This window comes from Labrus bergylta, chromosome 18 (genome assembly GCF_963930695.1).
Source record: "Labrus bergylta chromosome 18, fLabBer1.1, whole genome shotgun sequence".
Lineage (NCBI taxonomy): Eukaryota > Metazoa > Chordata > Actinopteri > Labriformes > Labridae > Labrus > Labrus bergylta.
Window position 1 is genome coordinate 13275263 of NC_089212.1, and position 25489 is coordinate 13300751.

The 25489-nt window shown below is 41.3% G+C and overlaps 4 protein-coding genes across 4 annotated transcripts; 2 read left to right on the forward strand and 2 right to left on the reverse strand.

Annotated features, from left to right (window-relative positions):
- Positions 1-97: 97 nt before the first annotated feature.
- Positions 98-1568, reverse strand: isca2 (iron-sulfur cluster assembly 2). Its single transcript, XM_020630008.3, has 4 exons — positions 1456-1568; positions 1079-1244; positions 841-956; positions 98-738 (listed from the first exon to the last, which is right to left on the reverse strand). Exons 1-4 carry the CDS (start codon positions 1515-1517, stop codon positions 564-566), a joined length of 519 nt encoding a protein of 172 aa, XP_020485664.1. The 5' UTR covers positions 1518-1568; the 3' UTR covers positions 98-563.
- A 303-nt stretch (positions 1569-1871) lies between these two features.
- Positions 1872-4887, forward strand: LOC109981293 (NPC intracellular cholesterol transporter 2). Its single transcript, XM_020630009.3, has 5 exons — positions 1872-2007; positions 2276-2376; positions 3495-3602; positions 3704-3876; positions 4368-4887. Exons 2-5 carry the CDS (start codon positions 2295-2297, stop codon positions 4452-4454), a joined length of 450 nt encoding a protein of 149 aa, XP_020485665.1. The 5' UTR covers positions 1872-2007; positions 2276-2294; the 3' UTR covers positions 4455-4887.
- Positions 4888-6057: 1170 nt separating this feature from the next.
- On the reverse strand, positions 6058-9961 carry gskip (gsk3b interacting protein). The gene is made up of 3 exons (XM_020630010.3): positions 9814-9961; positions 7249-7494; positions 6058-7160 (listed from the first exon to the last, which is right to left on the reverse strand). Exons 2-3 carry the CDS (start codon positions 7489-7491, stop codon positions 7002-7004), a joined length of 402 nt encoding a protein of 133 aa, XP_020485666.1. The 5' UTR covers positions 7492-7494; positions 9814-9961; the 3' UTR covers positions 6058-7001.
- A 357-nt stretch (positions 9962-10318) lies between these two features.
- Positions 10319-25324, forward strand: atg2b (autophagy related 2B). The gene is made up of 43 exons (XM_020630026.3): positions 10319-10459; positions 11056-11465; positions 11580-11742; positions 11855-12007; positions 12109-12211; positions 12384-12546; positions 12637-12816; positions 12944-13040; positions 13143-13307; positions 13430-13581; positions 13774-13885; positions 14144-14387; positions 14502-14664; positions 14811-14903; positions 15017-15205; positions 15408-15681; positions 15763-15871; positions 15949-16150; positions 17177-17319; positions 17639-17796; positions 17901-18076; positions 18180-18330; positions 18510-18712; positions 19162-19242; positions 19371-19477; positions 19569-19661; positions 19745-19815; positions 19903-19979; positions 20063-20233; positions 20315-20447; positions 20543-20742; positions 20821-21047; positions 21144-21261; positions 21352-21543; positions 21628-21729; positions 21830-21908; positions 21994-22204; positions 22296-22365; positions 22446-22528; positions 22702-22823; positions 22980-23134; positions 23223-23372; positions 24102-25324. Exons 2-43 carry the CDS (start codon positions 11304-11306, stop codon positions 24330-24332), a joined length of 6228 nt encoding a protein of 2075 aa, XP_020485682.2. The 5' UTR covers positions 10319-10459; positions 11056-11303; the 3' UTR covers positions 24333-25324.
- Positions 25325-25489: the final 165 nt, after the last annotated feature.

Sequence of the window (25489 nt, forward strand, 5' to 3'; positions counted from 1 at the left end):
CTGCCCTTTGATTATTCTAATTTAATTAGGAAATGCCCCATGTCACCTCAGTAACATGATTACTTTTCTGCTTGAAATGAGAGACGAATCATGTGTCTGAATTTCAATCAATTTAATTTTCATGAAACAAATACAATATAGCTTAGCTCTTTTTATTCATACATATGGCCTATTTACATTTTTTTTTTTACATACAAATGAGAATCTTATCACTGAACACTGTGACTGCACCTTTTCTCTAACTACATGACGAATCACAGTTAAATATTGTATTTAACTGATTTTAGCTTGCTGTAACAATAGGGGTAGTTAGTAATTTTAAATAGGAATTCAAAAATATCAGGGATAGTCCAAAGTAATAAATTACCCCCACTTACCAGCTTAAGAGGTACACTTGTACTTTTAAAGACCATAACATATAATTTACATTTTTGCTGTCTGTCATTTCCAGGGTCACTGTTTAGGCAGAATAGATTTGAATTCAGTATAATGAAAGGTGCCTGTAATTTTCTAAAAAAACAGGCATATGTGGGTAATAAGTTATTTAATGCAGTTAAGTAAAGTCATAGTTTGACTGAAAAGGAGCTTCCGCAGGAGCAGCCGTGATCGGCTTGAGGATTCTTGAGCACCAGGAAGGCCGAGCGGATCAACTCTTGGGTAAAGTCCAGAGTGGCTCCTTTCACAAACTCCAGACTGTCCTGGTCTACGATGACGCCCACTCCTCCCTGTTGGAAAACCCTGAAATGCAGAGCAGGAGTGGAAGCAGGAGGAAACAAGAGTTGACTGGTGTGATGAAAAACAATGACAACAATAGAGCGAGTTCCAACAATATTTGTTTACCTGTCATCTTCGCTCTTGTTACCATCAATAGAAAACTTGTACTGGAACCCAGAGCAGCCTCCTCCCTCCACATGTATCCTCAGGTACTCTCCCTTCCCCGTGATCTCACTTAGTCTCTGTTAAAAGAGGGACATAAACAGGATGCAGTTATGACTTTTCTTTTACAAGCTTGTTGTTTTAACTCGTCTAATCAGAAGTACAAAAAAAAAAAGGTGCTTTGTCACTGGTGTCTGCTCACCTTCACGCATGACTCAGTGAGAACTACTGTTTCTTCAGGTGGATTTGACTCCGCTTGCATCTCCTGGTTTGAAGTGCTGTAGCGCTGAATCCCCGCCTTGTTAAGGGGTAGTGAAGTTGGAGGAAGCCGGTGGCCCACATTGCTGCCGTGGAGGAGAGTAGATGCCCTACGAAAACATACACAACGTGATCACATGACAGAAGGAGTACATGACTCGTCACTGGCACTACAGTGCTAGCTAGTTACATGGTAGAGTTAAAGGCTAGGTTGCTAAATAAAACCCTCGGATAAAACCCGTCTTTTTCCACCCCCAAACAATAGTCTGTCTTTGTTTTCTACGGAGACCCCTATAGATGCCTACGGATAATAAACGTTACCTTGCCAGGCTCAATACTTTTGACTTTGACGCAGCTATCATAGCTCTTGCGGCGAATGACATCTTCCATAACAAATGTAGGTAAACCCCGCCCCCAACCTTCGACGAGGCACAGCTCGCATCGCTATTGGGTAAAAATGTTGCTCTAGCTCTGGAAACACCCAGATGGGGTACAACGCGGTCATTGGATTCGTCAATCTACCTGCCAATCACAAATATTTTGCGCTTCTCATGTACGATATTTATACCTGGGTTTTGCCTGTCAGGCACAACTTCCCCATGTTGTTGTCGCACCCATGAAGACCAAACAATTAAATGTTTACATTGAGGTGTAGATTAGCAGTTACTTAATTCGTGTACTTCTTGATATTCTGTAAATACGGAAGGGGGGGCGGTCTTTGCACTGAGGGGGATTCCTGTCAGGCTGTATTTCGGGCACAAATAGCAGTGGTTAGTCATAAATGGGCGTTACTTGGGTCTTGTGACACAAGGAAATAAAAAGTGCCAAGCAGATATCATTCTCACTCAGGAAACCGACGGAGGCACCTGTTAGGTACAGTTTGTTCATTTTGAGTTATATTTTTATTTTTTTACTTGTGTCTACTCATTTTTTTAAGAGAACATTTTGTATTTGCTCATCAAAGTGCAAGGTGGTCGGAGATTATGTATCTTGTTGTTGTTGTTACTTTGTAATCACTGCTGCTCACTGAGTCTTCTCGGGGCGCTTTGGGGGGGACAGACGGGAAGTCACATGACCTCCCCAATCGGAATGGTCGAGTCGTCTGAATGTCCTGACTTCTTCTTTCTTTCCCTTGTTTTAGGGTCACGAAAGAGAGAAATATGGATGTCCAGACCGGTTTCATCGTTTTATTCTGCTTGATGTCGTTCACCTGTGCGGAGCCGGTGAAATTCCGTGACTGCGGTAAGTTTAACCTCTTTAGTTGCATAAAAGTGTTTGTTTTGATTGTTTCATGTCAATAGTTGACCTCAAAGTGTTGTCTGAGTTGTTGTTGTTGTTAACTAAATTCAGAAGTGACTGAAGAAACATTGTTTGATTGTCAGAAATGTGTAGCATATATCTATCATAACTGCCAGAATCTGTCAAATAAAATGCCTTGTTTTAACCAAGTCGTCATTACTATAACAAACAAAACATTCAATGATATTACATAGTGAAGGTTTCTTTAAGTTGCATACAGTTTTGATTATCAAATGTGTGTACTACTTGCAAGTACACCGTTGAATGTCCCTTCTTCTTTTTTTTTTATTCAGCATTTTATTCATGGTTCAACAGTTGTTAACCAAATGTCATCACGCATTACATTTTACAAATACCCTTCACATTAACAACCACAACATTTGCAAATTGTTGTGGTTTTTCAGTGCGATTTCCTATGAAATTTAGAGAACTGTGAAAGACTTGAATTAAATGTTTAAAGTTACACAGAAGGGTCCCAGGGATCCTGACTTGGTAGTCTTCAGTTTGTGTCAAGTTAAAAAAGGATTCTGAAAAAAAAAAAAATATATATATATATATTTTTTTTTTTTAAATCTTCCCACTGGGCCACAGAAAAGATTATGAGGCTGAGTTGGACCCATGTGACATGTTGCTTGAGCTCTGCTTTCACGTTTTACAATGCCTCTGTTTATCTCCATTGATGTCTACGAGAAGCTTAACTTTTCATTTGTGTTTTGCAGCAAAGCATTTTCTAAATTGTCTTTCTAAATTTGACTTTTTCATAAATACATTCTAATCATTCTTCAAACAGAGCTGTCACAGTAGTTTGAACAGACTTTCCTGTCATCAAACGTTTCCTCTTTATGAGATGTGAGGTATCAGTTTCTGCGGTAAAAGTGACGCTCAGTACATTTTAAATTAGCCTTTTATAGAGAATGTCAAGCGGCCATATTTTTTTCAAAATAACAAAGTGGTAATGACTCGCTTTAATCTTGAGTAAGGTTTTATTAAAGTCGTTTTGATTGTTGGTATGTGATGTGTTGGTCACCTGTTTAAAGCTCCTCTCTCATGTTTCTCTTCAGGCAGTGCCACGGGCAAAGTGGCCATTGTTGACATTAGCCCTTGTGCCGTTCAGCCATGCCAGCTCAAGAAAGGAGAGTCCTACAGTGTCAATGTGACCTTCACCAGTGGTAAGGGAGCTTTTTAAAAAAAAAATAAAAAAAAATAAACTTTCTCCCAATATTAAGTGGATACAGTTTCTAAACTTTTGCTCTACATCTATCTTGTCTAGATGTAAAGAGCTCGACAAGCACGGCGTTGGTTCACGGTATTATTGCTGGAATTCCTGTCCCCTACCCCATTCCCAACGAGGATGGCTGCAAGTCTGGAATCACGTGTCCAATCCAGCCGCAGCAGACGTATCACTACCTGAATGCTCTTCCTGTGAAGACAGAGTATCCTGCAGTAAGTACTTTAAGACATTAGCAACTTCCCGGTTTTGAGTAGTTTTGTTTAACTGTCAATAAATTACAATGTGTCAGTAAACCGCTTTTCTAATCCTCCATACTGTAATTAACTTCATATTTTCTATTAATGTCTGCTGGTCTAAATGTTGTAAAGCCTAGGAACCCACATGTTCAGAAACGTTAGCTTAAAACGGTTAAGAAGTGTAAAAAAAAAAAATACAATGAATGAGTACAATAATAAAACTTCTATAAGACTTGTATAAGATTTTAACTTTTAAAATGAGATCATGTTTTGTACTGAGTCACATTCCACTACTGGGAACGGTACAGTGGTGATCTCATCTAATCTCGGGACCATTCTATATATGACTCTCAAATTGTGTCGGAGGAATATAGGTTGTCACAAATTTTCTTCTTTGCCTGTTTTAGATTGTATGTCACATGTTCTAGTCACACTTTGTTCACTGACTTCTCTTCTGTATTTTGTAGATAAAGCTGGTCGTGCAGTGGGAACTGAAAGACGAAACCAAGAAGGACCTCTTCTGCATCTTGTTCCCCGTGCAGATTGTGAGCTAAAGAAGCAACAGTGCCTCTGATAAGTGTTGTGTTGTTGTTGTTTTTTTTTGTTTTTTTTTAAAAGGGATTCAGCTTTGAGTGAAGAATATGAATGACTCTGAAGATCATATGTTATTCTTCATTAAAATAGATTTTTAAGATGTCTGTCACTGGAAAGCAAGACTTCCACACACCTTTAAATCCTGCTAAAAATGAATAACAGCTCTCTTTCGCTGCAATCTTGAGTCATTTTTTTTTTTAAGAGTTGTGAAATGATGTGGCTCCTTTTTCACTGAATGACCCTGAACTACATTCCACTTGAGTGCAAATGTCTTGTCTTACTGGCTGCTGTGTAGTCTGTAAAGGTACACGATTAATTTAACCTTTTGTAACATTTCCTACTAAACTTGTACTACTGGAAAACATATCAAATTTAATAAAGACATCTGAAGTACCACAGTCCCTTATCTTTGATTGTATTGTGGCAATTTTCAACTGATCCCATGTCCTTTTTCAGGCATTGTCTGATCGATGATGATGTCAGAAAACTTAACTGGTTTATCTTTCCTGAAAGTGTGTTGATGCATACATTGGCCATTTAGTGATTTTTTTTCCTAGTTTTAAAGTAAAATTACCTTTTCTAAATCTACTTCCAAGCCTCACCTGAGATTAGACTAAAGTGACTTCTCGTCTATCATGAGGTAAAAATGGAGACTGACATCTTTCTGAGACATTGTCCAATCAAAAGGACAACGGCAAGGACTAGAAGTAGATTTCAAAACATGGAAGTATCGGGATCCTAATCCTGTCACATGTACAAGAAACAACTTTTTAAAGCAACTAAGCATGAAATCTTTCTGACTAGTTTAAAATGTTGCTGACCAACAAATCAGTGTAAAGTCACTGCACTTGAAAACACATATAAACCTGTTGGTAAAAAAAACTAAAGTATAAAGATTAGTGTCAGTATGTATATATTTCATGTAAAATGTTTTACATTTTCAGTTGGAAATGGAAACTATTAAAGGGTTGATGTAAAAAGAGGTAACCCTCTAGAAGTTGGTGTATATCCAAATACTTCAGTCAAGTGCAAATTTGCACAACATGTAAATACAGTAACATTCCAGCAGTGGAAATTCTTTACATTCAGAGAGATCTAATCAACCTGACCAGTAGTGTTTGACTTCCTGTATGATAGTGTGTTTTGTGTTCAAGATAATCAAATGTGTTTAATCTGACTGACTTTTGGGAGAGTCTGTGGTGTTCGTTTAAACAAATGTTTCTTTCACTTCCACAATCAACAAAGCTGACTTTTGCTGCGATCTTCCACTTAGTCAATCTGCAATAGTCCAGGTTGAGGAACGAGGTCTGCTATATTGTTTAAAATTAATTTCACACTCGAGGTTGTGCTGTTACACTATAATATACTGTAAGCCCTGCAACTATGTATTACTGCTTAAAGGGATGACCCTGAACTATGTTCCACTAGAGTGGAAATACCTTCAGTAAAGCTATGGATTCTGAAAAAGAAAAAATATATAAAACATTTTTACGAAACCTGAGCGATGAAAGTGATGTCTTATCTACCTGAAGACATTTATGGAGTTAAAAATGAATACTGACAGACATTTTGAGACTTTATTGGTCTGAGCAAAGGCCAGCAGCAAGTATAACAGTAGAACTTAAGTATCTGGATTATAGCCAGGTCACATGACATGTACAATAAACCAACATTTTAAAGCGGCTCTAAAAGTGCCAACAAATGCTGTGCAGCCTGACAAAACAAATTAAAAGGTTGAAGACAAGACCACAACAAAAAAAGAAACATTTCTCAACCCCAGAAAGGATAAGATGTTGCAGAAACACCTTAAAGAACAAGTTTGAGATTCACAGCACTGAGTAGTATCGAGAACAGAATCCAAACACATATTGAAACTTGGTATTGCATACAGAACCAGCTTAGTCTCAGAAAAACATATTACAAATGTTTAGACAAAAGAATCCACCTTTCACGACAGCCCCATAAAATACCTTTTATCTTTGTCAATAAACGATTAGGAAATGATTTTTTTTTTTGTACTTTTCTAACCAAAAGTCAGTCATTAAGGCAGTTTCTATGAGTAACACTGAAATATTTGAGCTTTGGCTCTTTTACACTAGCTGAACATGACCCAGTTTGTTTCTATATTTGAGCAGTTATAAGTTCAGAGCTTTAGCACAGGCAGGGCAAAGGTTGGAAACTGGATGAATACTTTATAAAAACATGCTGCTTCTTTCTCGCATCATTCTGATAAGTACAAAAGGTGCAGAAATCACAGTTACAGAGGTATAACACTTGGAAGCGGGAAGATCTTTTCCACAGTGAAGTCAACAACACGATGTTGCAACAGACCCCGCACAGCCAATCCCAAGCAGTCGCTAAACTAACCATCACTGGATGGTATGAAAATCAGAAGAAAGCAGAACTGATTGGGCAGCGGGCCCCTCTTTGAAGTGGCAGATAGACAGGTAAATGTCACATAGTAAGCTTGAATAACTATTTTCCACTTGACGCACAACTTGATCCTTCTATTGTCCGTTTTGCTTCAGCATCTCCAGCCGCTGGAGCAGAGCATTCCCGAAGGCTTCTCTGTACCCGGGACTCAGCGTGTCCAGAAGCGAGTAAACAGTCTCGTGATACTGCGTGCTCAAATCCTCGTCAACGTGATTGAAGGCATAGCCCACCACCTGTGTGGCAGAGGGAATTATTGTCTTTAATAACGTACAAAGGAAACCATACAGGCAGTCATAAACTTTCTGTTTTAGTGTATCTTACCCGTAGTCCTGCCTCTGTGAGCTCCAGGCAGTACCGGTTTCCCTCTCTGGTTTCCACGTTTATGTGGGCCACATCGGACGCACTGTTGAGACTCTGTGACACGTGCATTTCGGCGACGGCAAAAAGTACATCATTGACCACTGCTTCTGCCTCCAATCTCATGTCCTTGACGTCACCAAGCGCGACACAGTCCTCATCAAATGAAGAGACGAGGGACTCCTCAGGCTGACAGTCAACCTCCATCCCCTGTGACAGAACGGCAATGTTATAAACTCAGCTGGACCCCAGATTTTCAGTAAGTGTATCCTAATACAACTTACTGAGTTCTACCTGGAAAAAGTAAGTTTCACTCTGGCTGTGCTAACAACAAGCAGCTCTTAACTACCATGGCAACGAGCCAAAGTCGTAGGACTTAACCCTACTGATAATTACAATTACACTGAAATGACAGAAAAGAAAGATGATGCCTTTAAAACTACAAAGTAGTAATCTTGTCATAAACATATTTGTTTGGCATGAAGCAGCATTTTAAACAGCTGCGGTGGTTGCATTGTTTCTAAAAGTGAAGAAAAAGGAGAACTGGGACAAACTCATCCCACAGATTCTTGTCTAGTGCTATTTAAATATTTTACTTCCTGCATTTTCATTGTATGAAAAAGTTAAACCACTTTATGAATCAACCACGTTGGACCTGCGTTAGTTTTCTTTCCACGAACGTCAGTTAAATAATTATACATATGAACAATTCAAGAACTATTTCTCAAAAAAAAAAAAAACAATCAAATTCAACACAGAATCGGTGAGAAAACTCTCACAGACGAACAACTTAAAGACTAATGTTGTCTCGAGTGCCCAGTAATGCTGAGTTCACTGCACTTCAGTATTAGCTTTAAGAAAAGGATCGTAGATTACTAGCACATTGATGTTGCAATGTGAACTCCAGTTTGTGGCTCTGCAGCTAGATGAAACTGTAGTCCTGTACAGCATTCTATCCTGAAAGCGTCTGCATGAATATAAAAATGCAAGAAGAAGCCAACTACAGTAATCATGAGCAGGGCATACAGTGTAACCCTTTATAACAAACGAGTCAGCTGCTCTGTTTCTACACATCCACCACATGTGCTCCTTTGTTGAACAAGTTCATTCTTGTTTTGCCCCATGTATGTCAAGTAGCATTCTGTGTTTCATTCCTTCCACTACAAGTCTTTTTCTGCATTTCAGCTATAGCCTGTTTGTGTCATCATTATGTTGGCTTGATGCCTTCAATGTGCAAGGAGCCCTTGTTTTTATGTAACAAGTGATTTTAAAGAATGCAGCAACCTTTACATAACCTGGCCCCTCCAACACCTTGACATTTATCTGATGTGGTTGTTTAAGTAAAATAGAGAGTGAGACATTTTGAGGGAAAGAAATGTATTGGTGTTTAAAGCATAACACAGAGTAAGAAATGGGATACCGCAAGTTGACTGAACCACCACAAAAATCAGATTAATAAAAAAAAAAAATGTGATTAGCCCAGATTAGGATTTCATATTGACCGTCATAAACATTTGGCATTCCTAACATTTTCACGCTGGATATATAATGGCTAAGATTGATAAATCTAATCAGGCTTAATAGAGAATTACAAGTTTTTCATGTAAGTAAAAACAGCAATACCACTATGATTGATAATAAATGAGAATAAAAATCACTGACCAGATTTATTTTACATTAAGAGCAGTGTTATCATGAAGTAATACTGCTGAAGATATGAAAGGGAGAATAAAAGTGGCCCAATGTGCACACAGCATGTTGTATTGGATGATTATTATTGTTGCATTAATGTGTAATGTGCAGTTTGAATGTTGATCGAGGTGAAGCTGATTTGAAATATTTCCTACAGCGTTTAATATTTCAATATGAATCTGAAAATATGAGATCATGATTTAGTTCAAAATAAATATAAAATTGTAACTTACCTTTAAAAAATAGCTTATTGTGTAAACTGAATATTTTCATCAGATAGTGGTAAAAAGTAGAATGAAATGAGCTCCTAATGTAAGTCAACTTTGTACTGAAACGCAGTCGGCTACTAGTGTAAATGTAGTTTTTACTTTGGCAATACAACATCTGTATCACAGTCAGCAAGGAATGCAATAATGTTAATACGTTTTAATTCATTCAATTTTAGAAAATCAACATGACAGCGACATCTTGAGGACACTGCCCTCCTTCTGTGGAAGACGGAGGCAAAACATGTCATATTACTGAAGGTACAGCCTACAGATAACATCGTCTGTATTTAATGTGTGAGTGTCATGCAAATGTTATAAATCTGCGAATTCATCCAGAAAGCTAAACCAATCTAGTGAAGTAAACTTGGATGTTAGCATGGCTAACATATGCTACATTAAAGGGGTGAACTCAGGGGAAACTAAACCTCTGCGTTAGTAAAGACATTGACGGCCATGTGCGTAGTTCATCAAAAATGTTCACATTGTAATGTAATGAAAAAGGTAATCAATGATGCTCCGAATGTGATGAAATGATCATGTCTGACATAACTGCGTTCATTTTGCTCACCTCCTCGCTTGTTGTGTTCTTCCGGCTTGTGGAAGCTTCGAGCTCACTCGTATCTATTCGGGAAGCTTCGGGGCTCACTCGGAACTATTCGGGAAGCTTCGGGGCTCACTCGGAACTATTCGGGAAGCTTCGGGGCTCACTCGGAACTATTCGGGAAGCTTCGAGCTCATTAGGAACTATTCGGGAAGCTTCGAGCTCACTCGGATCTATTCGGGAAGCTTCGAGCTCACTCGGATCTATTCGGGAAGCTTCGGGCTCACTCGGCTCTATTCGGGAAGCTTCGGGCTCACTCGGATCTATTCGGGAAGCTTCGAGCTCACTCGGATGTATTCGGGAAGCTTCGGGCTTACTCGGAGCTATTCGGGAAGCTTCAGTCAGAGGAGCGTTAATAAGATCAACAACCGTTCAGGGTCAAATTTGTGCAATAAAAAAAAAAAAAAGCTAAAGATACATTAACGCACGTCGGGCCTTTGACTTGATCGTTCCCGATTTATTTCTAAATTACTAAAAAAAAATAAACAAATCTTTGATCGTCCCACGGGCTGCACGGTTCCGCCATGTTATGACGTCATCGGCTAATCCCACCCAGGAGCGTGTCGGCTCAGTGCGGAGTCATGAAAGTGTTTGTAAACAACTCTGTCAGAAGGTAACTTGTTAGCCGCACTGAAACAGTCAGCTTTGTCACGTCCTCACGCGTGTCAGCAACTGGTTGGTTGTAACTGTGTGTTGTGATTTCTGTCAGTGTGCATGTTACATGTGAAGGTAGATAACTTGAGATGTGTTGGGTTTTAGGGGTTACCTAGCTAGCCAACTAGCAAGCAAGTCCTGCTACAAGCCTAGCCTGACGTTTGCCGGCTATGCTAATTCTGCCTTGATTTGCTGGTAGGAGTGGTTAATCTACAAGCTAACTGTGCTAGTCGGCTAGTTAGCTAAGTGTCATGCCTTTGTCCAGGCAGCAGCTACCATTTAGTGAACAACATGACAGATCTGATTTAGCAGACATGGCTAATGGTAGCTGTTGACATGCTAACAGTTATTTCGCAAGTGCGTTTGTCTTTACTAGAACATGAACAAGTGCATGCTTGAGATAACAACAACGTTATCTGGACTGCTATTGCTATTCCGTTAATGCAAGGCTATTGAATGCACACTTCACAAATTGAAGCATTGATGGAGCTTGTTGATTTGGACTGTGTTGTAAACAAATGACAAAGCAGGCACCGTGTGTTTGTCTGTCTACAGGCGAAGCAAACTGGAGTCGGACCCGGACCATTTCCCACACATATCCCTGAGTGTTAACACATCCTCTAAAGTGTCCCTAATCTTGGGATATGAAGGGTGTTTGAGTACACACTCTCTCAGTGTCTTCAAGCCGACAGGATGACAACACCAGTGACTAAATCGAAGCTGTTGCAATAGTTGTAGCATTCTGGTTGCAGAACATCAAGATCCCTTTCAGTACCTGTGCCCTGCTCACCTGTTGAGTTAAGATGCCTTGGCCATTTTCTGAGTCTATCAAGAAGCGGGCATGCAGGTACCTCTTGCACCGGTACCTTGGCAACTTTCTGCAGGAAAAGCTAAGCCTGGATCAGCTCAGTTTAGACCTTTATCAAGGCACTGGGTCCCTTGCACAAGTGCCACTGGATAAATGGGTATGTGAAGTGTCAGCCCTGTGGCAGATCAATGCAGCAGATCAATGTCTTTGTTTTATGTGCAAAATCCACCTGAACAAAAGAGAAGCTTCATAATTATTTCTTGTTCTTTAGTCCCTCAATGAGCTCCTTGAGACAGCAGATGCCCCTTTTGAGGTAATCGCAGGGTTTATCCAGACAATTTCTCTTACTGTCCCATGGGCAGCCCTGCTACAGGAAAACTGCGCCCTAGAGGTCAAGGGTTTGGAGATGGTGCTCAGACCAAGGCCACGAGTGGGTAAGGACTCCTTACTAAGGAGACGCTTTTTCAGCTGTGAGAAATTGTTTTTGTGTGAACAAATCAATAGATGAATTCAGTTGACAAGTAAATTACTGTTTTACTCTTTCAGCATCTGGTACTGAGCCAATGTACTGGTCCAGTTTCATGACCAGTAGCATGCAGCTTGCCAAAGAATGTCTGAGCCAGAAACTCACTGATGATATGGGAGAAAGCTTCCAGCCTTTTGAAGGGTTAGAGAAGTTTGCAGAAACTATAGAGACAGGTATATTATGTCTGTTTAACTGTAATTACTTTTAAACAACATAAAAAGAAGTTTGCAAAGCTAGTATTGTTTATAATGTGTTGTCCTTGAACATCTTGCAGTTCTGAGAAGAGTTAAAGTGACATTTTTGGATACTGTTCTCCGAGTCGAGCACATTCCAGAAAATTCGAAAACTGGAATCGGTCTTGAGGTTCGAATCAACAAGTAAGTTTTTTGCTGTCAGTGAGACAACAAACACTTTCAAAAGTATTGTAAATAATTCTGCCATCACCCATCATTTCACTTTTTTTAATGTATAATCTATAGTCGATCCAAAAGAAATTGATGAAAGTGAAACTGCTTGTTATGCTAACTGTGTTCTGTGTTTGCCTTTCAGGATTGTTTACTGCGATGAGACAGGCGAAGAGAGTTCTAATGTGAACGTGCACCAGCCGACAACATTTGCACATAAAAACTTGCAGATGGAAGGCATCACCGTGTTTTGGGATGAGTTTTCAGATGTGTCCCGTGTTGGCTGTAAATCTTCACCCACTCAAACGGTTGGTGAAGCATGTCATGAAAACTGTATCCAAACAAAGGGGAAGGTGAAGGCCTTCAAAAAAAAAAAAAACATCTCATTTATTTTACAGGAAACCGAGCCAAAACTCTCGCCTAGCTGGAATCCCAAAATAATATGTGAGCCTCACCCCCAGTTCACAGAGCCGGTATCCTCCACAACACCGTTTGAACCAGTGCAGATTGGGAGCCTCGGTGGTAAAATCGAGTTATCCCTCACTCTGAAAAACAACCTAGCTATGCCTGGAGCAAAGGTAAATGAACCATCTCTTAAATAGGAAACTTGTTAGGCGCAAACGTTTGTGATTATTATTGATGATTATATTATGAACTGCAGGTGATTGCTGTTACAAACAGTGTTTTGCACACTCTGTTTTCCAGCTGGATGTTGTTGGACATATTGATACACTTATTATTCTGCTGTCCCCGCGGCAAGTTCATCTTCTTCTGGACTTGTTTGGAGCTTTCTCTGGTGGAGGTAAGCAACCCCTCTAATGATAGATGAAGGTGAACAACAACAATGTTACAAAGTTTTGTTATTTGGATATAAAATACATTTTCTTTTGTTCTTTCTGTAAAGCTGCACAGGAATGGGCAAAGGATAGAAAGAGCCGACCCATGCAGCAGGAGGATGAGTATCGGCTCCACATGGAACTGAACCGCTGTCTGAAGAAGGATAGTGCTGTTCCAGGATCAGACCCTGACCTCTTTGAGAGCCAGACCACCAGAACCGTGTCCAGTCGAGGTTGGACTAAAACAACATATTCTAGCTGACCTTTCTCAACAATTAGATGTGACTGTTGCATTAATTACATTAAGTTTTAACCTTGCGTTCTCCTTTTTTGAACACATCCGTGGGTGGTGTAGATGACGTGTTCTTCTCCATGGCGGATATGGACATGTCTCACAGCTTGTCATCCCTCCCTCCTCTGGGTGAACCACCCACCGTTGACTTGGATTTGTCACTTAACAGCAACTACTCTGCCTCCCCGGGAGAATCTCCTTCTGGGAATGCAACAGTAAGTTCTCACCCGTTTGGTTTTTGACTTACGGACAAATGAAAATGTAATGTGGGTGAATGTTTTATAGAGAGTTGTCCATTTACTCTCTTAGATCATGAGAAATCTCATTTCAATGAATATTTTACAAAAGGATTTTTTTGTTTTTGTGTCAGCTTTTCTAACTGTCTGACACCAAATCAATGTTCGCAGGGTCTGTGGGATGATTACATGGATGTACCTCGACAAAGAGAAAAGCAGACTAATGAAACTCCCTTCCAGTCGAGGGATTCACAACTCCCTCAAAAATTACTGAGACAGAATTGTAAGTATCACAATATATAAACAAACACATTTTCCTGTAAATGCCAGTCCCTGTGTTGATATTTACTTCAGAGAGTGAAAGCAGTTTGTGGCTTTCATTCTAAAAAAACGACAACATCAGCATAATCACTGATAAGATCTTTATCTGTTGTCGTAGAAATAATTGTCAGTGAGATCACCTGGTGAAGTATTTCGCTCTATGGGAACAGTAACACTAAAGTGTATCTGAATGCAGATCTGCATTTGTGTTGTGTTTCAGCCCATCCATCCAAAACACACGGGGATGAGTCGAGGCCAGAGCTGGTGCTCAAGCTGACTCTGAGTAGTCTGGCTGTCTCAGTCCTCCACATCGACCCGCTGCCACCTCCAGACGCTGCTCCCAGTCCACTCGGTCCGATGGCGGCACACTTCTTCAGCATGGTGGGCCCAGGCGGCCTGGCACCAGCTGCTTTTATTCAGTCTCGGACCATGTTTAACCAGGCCTGCCCCCATGACCACCTCAGGTTTGTTTTCAATTCCTGTTTTGCACGATTACAATTGGTGTCCTATAACCTCGCATATCTGTATAATTTGTGATTTCACTTTTAAATGTGTCTGATCTGGGCTAATATTAACAGGTTTGTTGGCCAGGGCCTGAAGATAAACTACGAGCACTGTCAGGGGTCCAGTCTGCGGACTTTCAGCACTGACGTCTCCCTTAACCAGATGGAGTTTCTGGAGTGTCTGTTCCCCTCGGAGACTGTCTTCGGTGGCTCCCAAAGAGGCATTCAGTACACTGAGGTCAGCATTTTAAGCCTGAGATGTGCACATTTTGCACTGCACTGAATTCTGTACTATTTAAAACCACATACAAATTCTATAGCCTGTCTATTGCTACTGGCACGACGTTAGGAGTGTGTCTCATTAGCAACTCTGTCACACTTCAGCTCCTGACATTTGACACCCCGTCCAGTGCTGAAGTACCACTCACCACCTGCCTTCACCTGCTCTACAAACAGGCTGAGCGCAGAGGCCCTCAGGTAACGTATAGGTCCAATTTTCATCCACAGCACTAACTTTTACATCTAAAATCAAACTTATTACTGTGTCACCTTCATGCCTCTACTCAAGTCCACCTTTTGGTTCTCTGCAGGGAGGCCAGGTTCGCCTCAGCACCATCCCCAGGAAAGCTGAGATCCAGGTGGAGCTGGGCCCCGTGCGCTCTGAGCTCGACATTAGCATCGTGGATCGACTGAATTCTTTACTGCAACCTCAGAAGCTGGCAACTACAGAGCTGATGGCCTCCCATTTATACACATCATATAATAAACATGTCAGCTTGGTAAGGAATCCTAAGATATGTTAATGAAGATTATAAGACATTTTAGACACATAATTGTTTCATATAAAATATTAAAGTGTAGAGTGATGGTGTGTAAATTGCCACCATGTCATACTTAAAAAGGCAACAATAAATATCATACTTATAGACTCATGAGCTAGTATGTTCTCTAAATATGAGTCTCTTTAAACTCATTTCACAGCATAAGGCCTTTACAGAGGTCTTCCTTGATGACAGCCATACTCCAACCAACTGTCACATATTGCTGACTGTCAGTGCCCCGATGCTTGGCCTTGCAGTCCGCTTCCCCATCCCTGACCTGCGCTCGGATCAGGAGAGAGGGCCCTGGTTCAAGAAGTCTTTGCAGAAGGAAGTTCTCATCCTGGAGCTGGAGGACCTGGAAATGAAAACAGAATTCATGGGTGGCAGCTCACCGGACCAAACCAAGATGGAGCTGACCTTCAGAGAGCTAATTTGTATGTTGACTAAAGGAGGGAAAACACTTTCCATGCATCATTTTAATCATTGCCCTAATTTGTTTTTGTTGCCTTGCACAGGTAAGTTTCAGGAGGAGCCCGATCAACAAGCAGCCCGTTTCCTCAGAGTATCACACACCATGGACGGAGACATGACAACATCTGAAAGTGTCAAATTTGATTGGCCGAGGTAAGTTCAACAAACCAAACTCAAAGCGACGTCTACTTTAGCATCATCTCTCAGTGATATTACACCTCTCTGAACAGGGTTGTGCTGAAGATGAACCCCACTGCGGTCCACTCCATTCTTGAGCGGGTGACGGCTGAAGATGACGAGGGGGCTGAGGACCATTCTCTAGAAGAGGAGGAGGAGGAAGGGGCCGCTCATTCACTGAAGGACGTGTGCGACTTTGGGAAACCGGAACCATCACCCTTTTCATCACGAAGGGTTATGTATGAGAATGAAGAGGTAGCTCATGGCTTAAGGAACACATCAATCCAAATTCTTGACATCAGGAAAATATTTCATTTATAAAAACGTATCTTGGTGCTAAATTGCAGCATATCTTCTTTAAAACATGAAATAACTGTTTAATTTTTTTTAATGAACCCAATTTAGAACTCTTCAAAACATCATTCCATAGATGTGAATGATATTGTTGCATTTCACAAAAAGAAGTACACACATTTCCTAATATAAAAAAAAAAAAAACTCTTTAAAGGACCAGTATTCAACTCTGACACGTAGCATCTAAAATCTACAGTCCAAATTCAAAACATTGAAGGGAGCTGTTTCTCCCTGCCCCCTCCTCCTTAGAGCCGATGTGCATGCATATTGTCCTAAAGCTTCACTTTATCTTCTCTATCTCTTAATTTCCAATATGAATCCTACTTTTCCCAGGTTCCTGGTGGTGAAGCTTATTTAGAAAATACAGAGACTTTTTTGCCCCGGTAGAATCAGTTAAATCTGAACCTTGCCCGCTTATATTGCTGCCACACCTGTTGGTTTGCTATTTGCCTGTCAATCTAAGGGGTGAGAGGGAAAACTGTGGTGTTGGGGTTGCGTTACAATCACCTGTCTTCTCTAGTCGAAATAAAAGCAAACCTCTCCAGAATTGAAACTTAGGAGGACATACTGGCTGCTGCACTGTTTACAGAGAAGCCAGCACTTCAACATATCATGCTTCTTTAATGTCTAATAATATAGTAAGGTCCTTTAATGATTTAATTCAGTAGATAACTCACATATTGGATCTTTACATTTGCTTAATTGTCAAGTTGTTTTTGCAATGTCTATGATGTATTTGTGCAGCTGCACAGATTTGCATTCAGAAGAGGGGTATCCTCTGAATGATGAATAACGATGAGTGACAGATGCATCATTATGCAAAAAGCAACACGAGTGCTGCTTTGCATCCTTAACCTGTTGACAGTGAAGATGGTGATGAGCCCCTGTTATGGAAATCTGGTTTTCTGTGTGCCTTTTTAAATCTAGATGGTTATTCCTGGCGATGTCGCAGAGATGACGGAGTTTCAGGAAAAAACCATGAACAACTCTCGCTTAATTCTTGAGTTGTGTTTCCCCAATGTGCAGTTAGTTCTTCCCAACAAGACATTCTATGAAAAACTACATAACAGGTATGGAATTCGTAAGATAGATTTTTGTCATAAAAGATAGAAAATGTTTGAGAAATACTGTAGGCCATAAAGCAGTTAGCTTCTGAATTTCTTTCATTTTTAAAAATGTGCTTTAAAGTCGTTGAAATAACAGATTACCTGCTGTCTAAGTTTTTGTACCATTGAATTTCCCGATTGTATTGCATGAAACATGCTACTCTTCAGTTAGATACGTCTTATTGACAGCCATTAAAAATGAAGAATAGAGTAGACTTTAACAAGATGCCTTCAAGGATACTAAACCCCAACCTTGTTCCAAACCTATATTCTCCATATCAAGGATAAACAATGACCTGCTGCTGTGGGAGCCCACTGCTCCTTCTCCAGTTGAGACGGTGGAAAGCATGCCCTATGGAGTCGGACTTTCTGTTGCCAGTCAGCTGATCAACACTTACTCCAAAGACAGCTTCAGCCAGTTCCGCGCCACTGGTCCCGAGGGTGAGGCCGCTAAAAACGTTTCCCATGTGCCTGACTCTCATCATATGAGTACAAATGTGTATAGTGCAGTCACTTACTGAACATGCTTAATGTTGTGCTTTCAGATGAGACCAGTGGCTCTGAGGAGGAGACCATGCACTACTACTGTCCTGCGTCTGACCTCGGCCCCAGGTCTCGCAAGAAGAAAAAACCCAAATCCCAGTGTAAGACCTCTCAGAGCTTGTTCTCTGTCGTCCTCAGTGTCAATCATGGCCTTGTGGCTCTCCAGACTAATGCAAAGGTGAACTTAAATCATGTGTTTTTTTATCACACCCTCAGCAAGATTCTAAGCATGTAAGCTTGTTTTCTGTAATGGAATTATTTTCTGTTTTTTTTTTTCCTAGAAGGAGGATAAAACTGTGCTGAAAAACAAACATGGCGAGTTCTGGCTGGAGGTGAAGAATGCTGTGCTCTTCAGTGTGACGCAGTACGAAGGCTATAAAGATCAACACTACATCTGCTTCCACACTAGTAATGTCTGCATGTATCATCAAGGTAAACTGACTGCATATTCACTCTTATTTCAAATGGTCTTTACATGATATTTAGTGATAACCTGTCCTTAAAACGTATAGATTACTACTGTACATTATTTCTACATCCCTGTTGTAATGACACTTCTACACAAATACTGTACCTATTTTACTAAAGTCTTCCTCTATTAATCTGCTCAGGACTTCTGGATGGAGGCACCTCCGTCTCAGAAATCAAGTTACCATACAGGACACACCCACACTGGTTAGAGCCGACTATCTACCAATCAGAGACATCTCCTGAGAGATCCTCGACACCCTCGGAGGGCATCGGTCTGGAGGCCCGCAGCATGGTGTCTGTCGCCGTGAAAATCTCATCACAGAACGCAGAACGCAATGTCAAGGTAGAGTAAATGAAATCACTGACAGGTAAACAGGAAGTATGATAATTTTCCCCATAGAGCAGTTATCTGATTGTAGAAGAACCTTGTGACCCCTTGGAGTGACTCTAAGCAGGATTATTATTTTATTTTTAGAGAATTTATTGAACTAACATGAATCCACATATCAGTAAAATGCATCTTTGTTATGACTTCAAACCTCAACAGACCATTATGTGACCACATTAGCCCTTTGGGTGGGTCTGTTTTCAAATGGAATTACTTTAATTGATTAATTCTACAACCCAAATTCTGAGTCATGAGTTCGTATACCCATGTGATAGCAGTCACCAGTCAACTGAAATATACCTAAATATACATGTTTTTAACCCATTCAGCCAATCATTTTCTGTATAGCCCAGATTTTCTGTTGAAAGTTCATCAGGCAGCCCGATGTGTTCTTTTTTATGCAGGAGTTTCTGATTGCTGTCGGAGTGAGAGGAGCCACACTCCAGCACAGAGTGGTCCCTCCCAGCCTGGGCTGGTACGACCAGGTACGAGCTACCACTTACCTGTCTCTCTTATAGAATCTCTTTTCAATCAATCTTCAATCAATGCTCAGAGAGAACTTGAGGGAAATATAATGGATTCAAATCATCTAATAGTAATCAATGTGCAACAGATCGTTGACTTTCTGAATGTTTCGGATGAGCCTGTATTGGGTTACGCCCCTCCCACGTCCGTCACCACCCTTCATTTACACCTGTGGAGCTGCTCCCTGGACTACAGGTAGAGTCAACTTCAGACCTCCCTTTAATCAATGAGCCATTTGTTATCTGTGTGAGTGTTCAATTGTGGCATTTCTCTTTCTCTTGAGCAGACCCCTTTACCTGCCACTCAGATCGCTGCTGGTTGTTGAGACTTTCAGCATCTCCAGCAGTGTCTCATTAGACCTCTCTTCATCAACACTCAGGTATGAAGGTGCGGCTGGTTTCTTAACTGAAACTACGTATCCAGTAAAAGTAGTCTTTGCTGAGTGTGATATTTTGTGTGCAGGATCATTTTGGATGAAGCAGCTCTGTTTCTCTCGGACAAGAGTAACGCTGTCTCCGTCAATCTAGCACGTGGTAGGTTGACTTCAGTAATGGTTATGACGGAAACGTCTCATAATGTTTACCTGCAGCTTTTAGAAATTTTACTTTTTTTTGTAACAGACTATGTCCAAGTGGTTGACATGGGAACACTGGAGTTGAGGATTACGGCAGTCAAACCTGGAGTGGATGGAAAATTGGTAAGCAGTACCTGCCCCTAAATTAAATCAGTGATTTAAACTGAATTTGTCCCTTAAATTTTGTACCGTCTCTTTGGTTATAGTCAGAGCCCAGATTTGAGCTGCGATGCTCCAGTGATGTTATTCACATCAGAACGTGTTCGGACTCCTGCGCCGCCCTCATGAATCTTATCCAGTACGTCGCCAGCTATGGAGACTTACTGCCGCCTTCAGAGCCGGAGACCAAGCACAGCAGCACTACACAGAGAACCAAGGTCAGCAGGGACACCAGCACGAGTCAGAAGTACAAAAACACAGGTGATGCATGCTTAAATTGAGTGTGTGTGTTTGAACAGGTGGAGTTTCCTAGCAGGCCCACATCTCAGACCCCGCTGCTTGCTGAGACGGAACAGCAGATGTTGCAGGATCTGATGAGTGAAGCTATGGAGGAAACTGACGGGCAGCATGCTCCAGGGCTGCAACAGAATGGTGAAGACTTGTTTTTTGGTATTGATGGAAGTTTAAAATCCATAAATGATGTAACTTTCTCTCACTAGATTTCCTCCTTTTCCACACGTCTGTAGGTGCACACGAGGAGCGGAATCAGGACCAAGACGCGCCTCGCTCTGACCTGTTCTTGTTCCCAGATGAGAGTGGGAATTTAACCCAAGATTTAAGCCCCACCTACCCCATGCTTCACTCTCCTCTCATCACTCCTGTGCCTACACTAGCCCAGGAGACCGATGACTTTTGTATCCTAGAGACACCAGGTTCAAGAGGAGAGGTCAGGATGGTCTCCTCTAACTGTTTTTGCTGAAGCTGAAGATCTGTGTAAGCTCACTGTAAGTGAAATGTGTTTCAGGATGTTGATCAGGAGCCAGTGGTGAAGAAGCTTACTTCAGAAGCTGTGGAAATCAAAGACAATCACTTCAGCCCGCCTCTATATGGGAGTGACTCCAGTCGTGGAGCCGTGAACTTTCCGATCCCAGAGGTGCGATACCTCATCAAAGAGATCTCTGTCATCTGGCACCTCTACGGGGGGAAAGACTTTAGTACTACTTACACAGTTTCACCAGCTAGAAGCCACGGGTAAGTCATACACTTTGTAACAGTGAAAAAACACTTTTTTTTTGTGCAACTAGAGAAACAGCTTGTCTACATTTTGTGATATTTTCTGTTTTGCAGGACTACACCCCATAGCTCTCCCTCTCAAACTCCAGTGAGGCAGGTCAAGACTTCAGGACGCACAGGAGGAGGCAAAGGGAGGAACCCTGACGTCCTGATGGAGATACAGCTCAGCAAGGTAAAAGGTTCATACTGACACACTCTTACAGATGACATCTTTGGGTCCTTTCTCTACAGAAATACAGCTCTTCTCTCATCTTTTCCTTAGTTGAGATTTCAGCATGAGGTTTACCCGCAGACTCAAGTGGCTTCTGGGCCGGCGATGGATCATCCCGTCTCCCGGCAGGTGTTCGTTGTACAGGACTTGGAGATCCGCGACAGACTGGCTACCTCACAGATGAACAAGTTCCTCTACTTGTATTCAAGCAAGGAAATGCCCCGAAAAGCTCACTCTAACATGGTAAGGAAGACAACACATTCCTGTAACGCTGTGAAGCCTTGGCCCTGATGTAACATCTCACAAGATGTTTGCTTTTGGATTTAGTTGACAGTTAAGGCGCTGCACATGTGTCCCGAGTCAGGCCAGGCTCCCCAGGAGTGCTGTTTGCGTGTTTCTCTGATGCCTCTTCGCCTAAATATCGATCAGGTAAGCGACTCTGATCAGGTAGATGTTTCCAGGGTGTGAAACAAACAGATCTGCATTCTCATTAACTTTATGTAACCAACAGTGACTTGTTTTTCTGTAGGATGCCCTTTTCTTCTTGAAGGACTTCTTTACTAGTCTTGCTACTGAAGTTGAGTTTTTTTCACCGCCTGTCCAAGAGGGTAACTTTCTTTCATTATCCACAAGTGACAGTAGCATAACCCCTCACTTTCAGTTACTAGCTCCTGATAATATTTTCCTCCGCAGCTGTCTGTGTTACCACAAAAAAAGCGTCCGCTCCAGAGATCTCCTGCAGCTTCTCCAAGCACGCCGGCAGCAGCCAGGACCCGGCCCCAATCATCTCAGTACCCGCTCAGAGGCGCCTGAGCCACAATGGATTCTCTACGCCTAGCAGGGAGGAAGGGAACGACATCGACACCTCTGCTGCTCCCTTCATAGATCAACCAATCTTCTTTAGGTCAGTGGAAAATAACTAAAAATATATTCAACTCCTTTTTGAAGGAATCATTTTAAAAACTACTAGTCTGTTCTTTTTTTTCCCCCTACAGGGAGTTTCGATTTACCTCTGAGGTTCCCATTCGCTTGGATTACCATGGAAAACACGTTTCAATGGAGCAGGTGCATATTCAGTCCAGCTATGTATTAGTCCCACATTATTTTTTGTGCTTTATGATCATTTTTGGACTGCTCTTTTTCAGGGAACATTTGCAGGGATCATCATCGGGTTGACACAGTTGAACTGTTCAGAGCTGAAACTGCGTCGCCTTTGCTATCGACAAGGGTGAGTTTGTCTCAGTAATCTATATCAGGAGACAGTAATGCTAATTTGTTATCATAAATGTATCCAATATGAGAGAAAATGTTTTTTTCATACCATAAAAACACATCCGTAACAAGTTATTCCTATCTTAAGAAACTTACACTTGTCTTGTTCTTGTTCTCTTGTTGTTTTAGATTATTAGGTGTGGATAAGCTATTTTCATACGCAATAAATGAGTGGCTAAATGACATAAAGAAGAACCAGCTTCCAGGGTTATTGGGTGGAGTGGGACCAATCCACTCTTTGGTACAACTAGGTGAGACCAACACATGTTCTGAATGCTTGTAGTGATACCTAAATGTCATTGTGTGCCTGATTTATTATCATTTATGGTAACAAATTAAAAAGTTAAATTAAAGCAAATGTGTAACTCATGATTTCTGTCATAAACTTTGTTCAATTTTCTGTTCAGTTCAGGGATTCAGAGACCTGGTGTGGCTACCCATTGAGCAGTATAGGAAGGATGGTCGGATAGTCCGAGGCTTTCAGCGTGGCACCGCCTCTTTTGGGACTTCCACTGCTATGGCTGCTCTGGAGCTCACCAACAGGATGGTGCGGACAATCCAGGTAAACTCACCTTTCCATTGTCACTAAAATGTCCCATTCTACTAAAGCAGGCATCAAACCTATCCATTGTTGTCTTGGTATTTATCAGGCAGCAGCAGAGACAGCATATGACATGGTGTCTCCTGTCCCCGATGAGAGGGATATGAAGAGGATTAAACGGTTCTCCCATTACAGACTGGCTCATCAGCCTGTGGACCTGAGGGAAGGTGTAGCCAAAGCCTATACCGTGGTAAAAGAGGTAATAAAAAAACATGCATAAAGCAATTTCAATTCAATGACAACTAAACAAAAGCCGTTTTCACATATGCACTCCGGATAATATCTAGATAATTACAGGAGGACAGCTCCGGAGATTCTCCCGACCAAGCCGTTCACATATGCTCCTCACAGCGGGGGGGCTATATCTGTCAGAGGGGAGGGGGTATCGGGGGATTTCCCGAGGTAAGACGTGACGTAAAAAAACAACGTGGAAGTAGCGGCCGAAGCAACAGAGTCAGCGGACTCTCCTGCTGACTCTGACGACGTTATAATGAGAATATTTGCCTTTATATCAAAGCTATGTGTAATCCAATGGAATGACAACATCCACAAAAGAGCGGAGAACAACATACTGACGAACAGAAAACATAATGCAGCCGTTTAATTATGTGATCGTAGTGGTCGCGTGCAGACACTTTATGCAGTCACTGTATATAAACGTCACTAGGGTCCCATTGGCTCGAATTGAAATCTCCGGAGTATATGCTGCCGCGTTCAGACATCAGCTCACTCGGACTTTCTGCGGATAAAATACTAGGGGTCTGGCCGGAGAAACTCCGGGTAAAGTCCGTGCGAAAAATGCGGCTGTTTGCATTCACATATAGCCTAAAGTCCCTCCGGATAGCCAAATCTCCGGAGTTTTTCAGGAGATTTCCATATGTGTGAAAAGGGTTTAAGAGACTGTTAAATGAGGATGTTTTGCCTACAGGGGATCACAGACACGGCTCTGACCATCTATGACACAGCCACCCGGGAACACGAGCAGCGTGGGATGACGGGGGCAGTGGGTGGAGTTCTCCGCCAGCTCCCACCAGCAGTGGTCAAACCTCTCATAATGGCCACTGAAGCCACCTCCAATGTCCTGGGTGGGATGAGGAACCAGATTCACCCTGATGCACGACAGGAGGAGTCTCAGAAATGGAGGCAGGGTGAGGAGTGATTCTGGTTGCCACGTGGTTCCTCAAACCATGACTGTTCAGGAGCCACAACAAATGACATTGCAATTTTTTTTCTTCATGAAGACATCTCAGAGGTGCACTAAACCCTGGTGTAAATAAGACACTGTTCATCTTGTGGCAAAATTGAGCAACTGTGATTCAGCTTGTGTCAGTTCCCTCACAGTGCCTTCATGGTTATCACTGCACGGTTGATCAAAGGGATGTGTGAAGAGTGATGAAGATATGAGGCACATTTTGTCAATATGTGGAGAATTTTCAGTCGTTGGATAAACAATATCATTAAAGATTTAAATCAGAACAATGAAGGAATAGGCTGCTCTTATGAGGCACAAACAATAGCTCCATTCTCAAACAGCAATGTTTACAGATTGTGTTGTTGTTGCGTTCTATATCCTAATTGGACTAATATTCTAGTTATAATAATCCATCATTTCTACAAACTGCACTGTATGTGGACTTTGTTATTATTGTATAAAATCCATGTGCAACATGTCACGCAAATATGAGAACAAGCATAAAATCTGAATGTGTTTTTGCTGTTAAGTTCTGCAATCAGCACTTTTAAGTGACTACAATGGTTACTCCGTTAAATTAATGAAAGATGGGAAGGTCACCTCAATTTTGTGAAAAAGTTTTGCAGTTTTATTTTGAGTGGTGATAAATGTTTTCAAATGCTGCTGATGTGAAAAGTAGCTTGTAAACTTAAAAAAAAAATGTTTCATTATGTCAGTTTGCTGCTCACATGTCACACTTTTGACATGAACATGTTGACTCAAAATCTAGAAGAAAAGTCTTAAAATACTTTTTAATTGTATGTTTTGAATATTGATATCTGGCTTGAAGTTGCAGAAGGTTGGTTTGCCCATTTTGTTGTTTGTGTGGTCAGGAGAATCTTACTTGTACATAGGTGTACAGTTCAAGTGATGAATTTGTATTAAAAGCATGAAAGGGAAATAAAATCCATGAGAGATAAGTGTGGCTTGGATGGGTTCCTGTGCTTCCAAAACAGCTTAAATGTGCCCTTTTATTGATTCTGCAAGACACTTTAGAGGCTGATCGGGTCAAAGGTTGTCACTTCAAACAACAAAAAGTAGACAAACATATCCAAACCATGACAACAGAACATACAGGTTCTGGT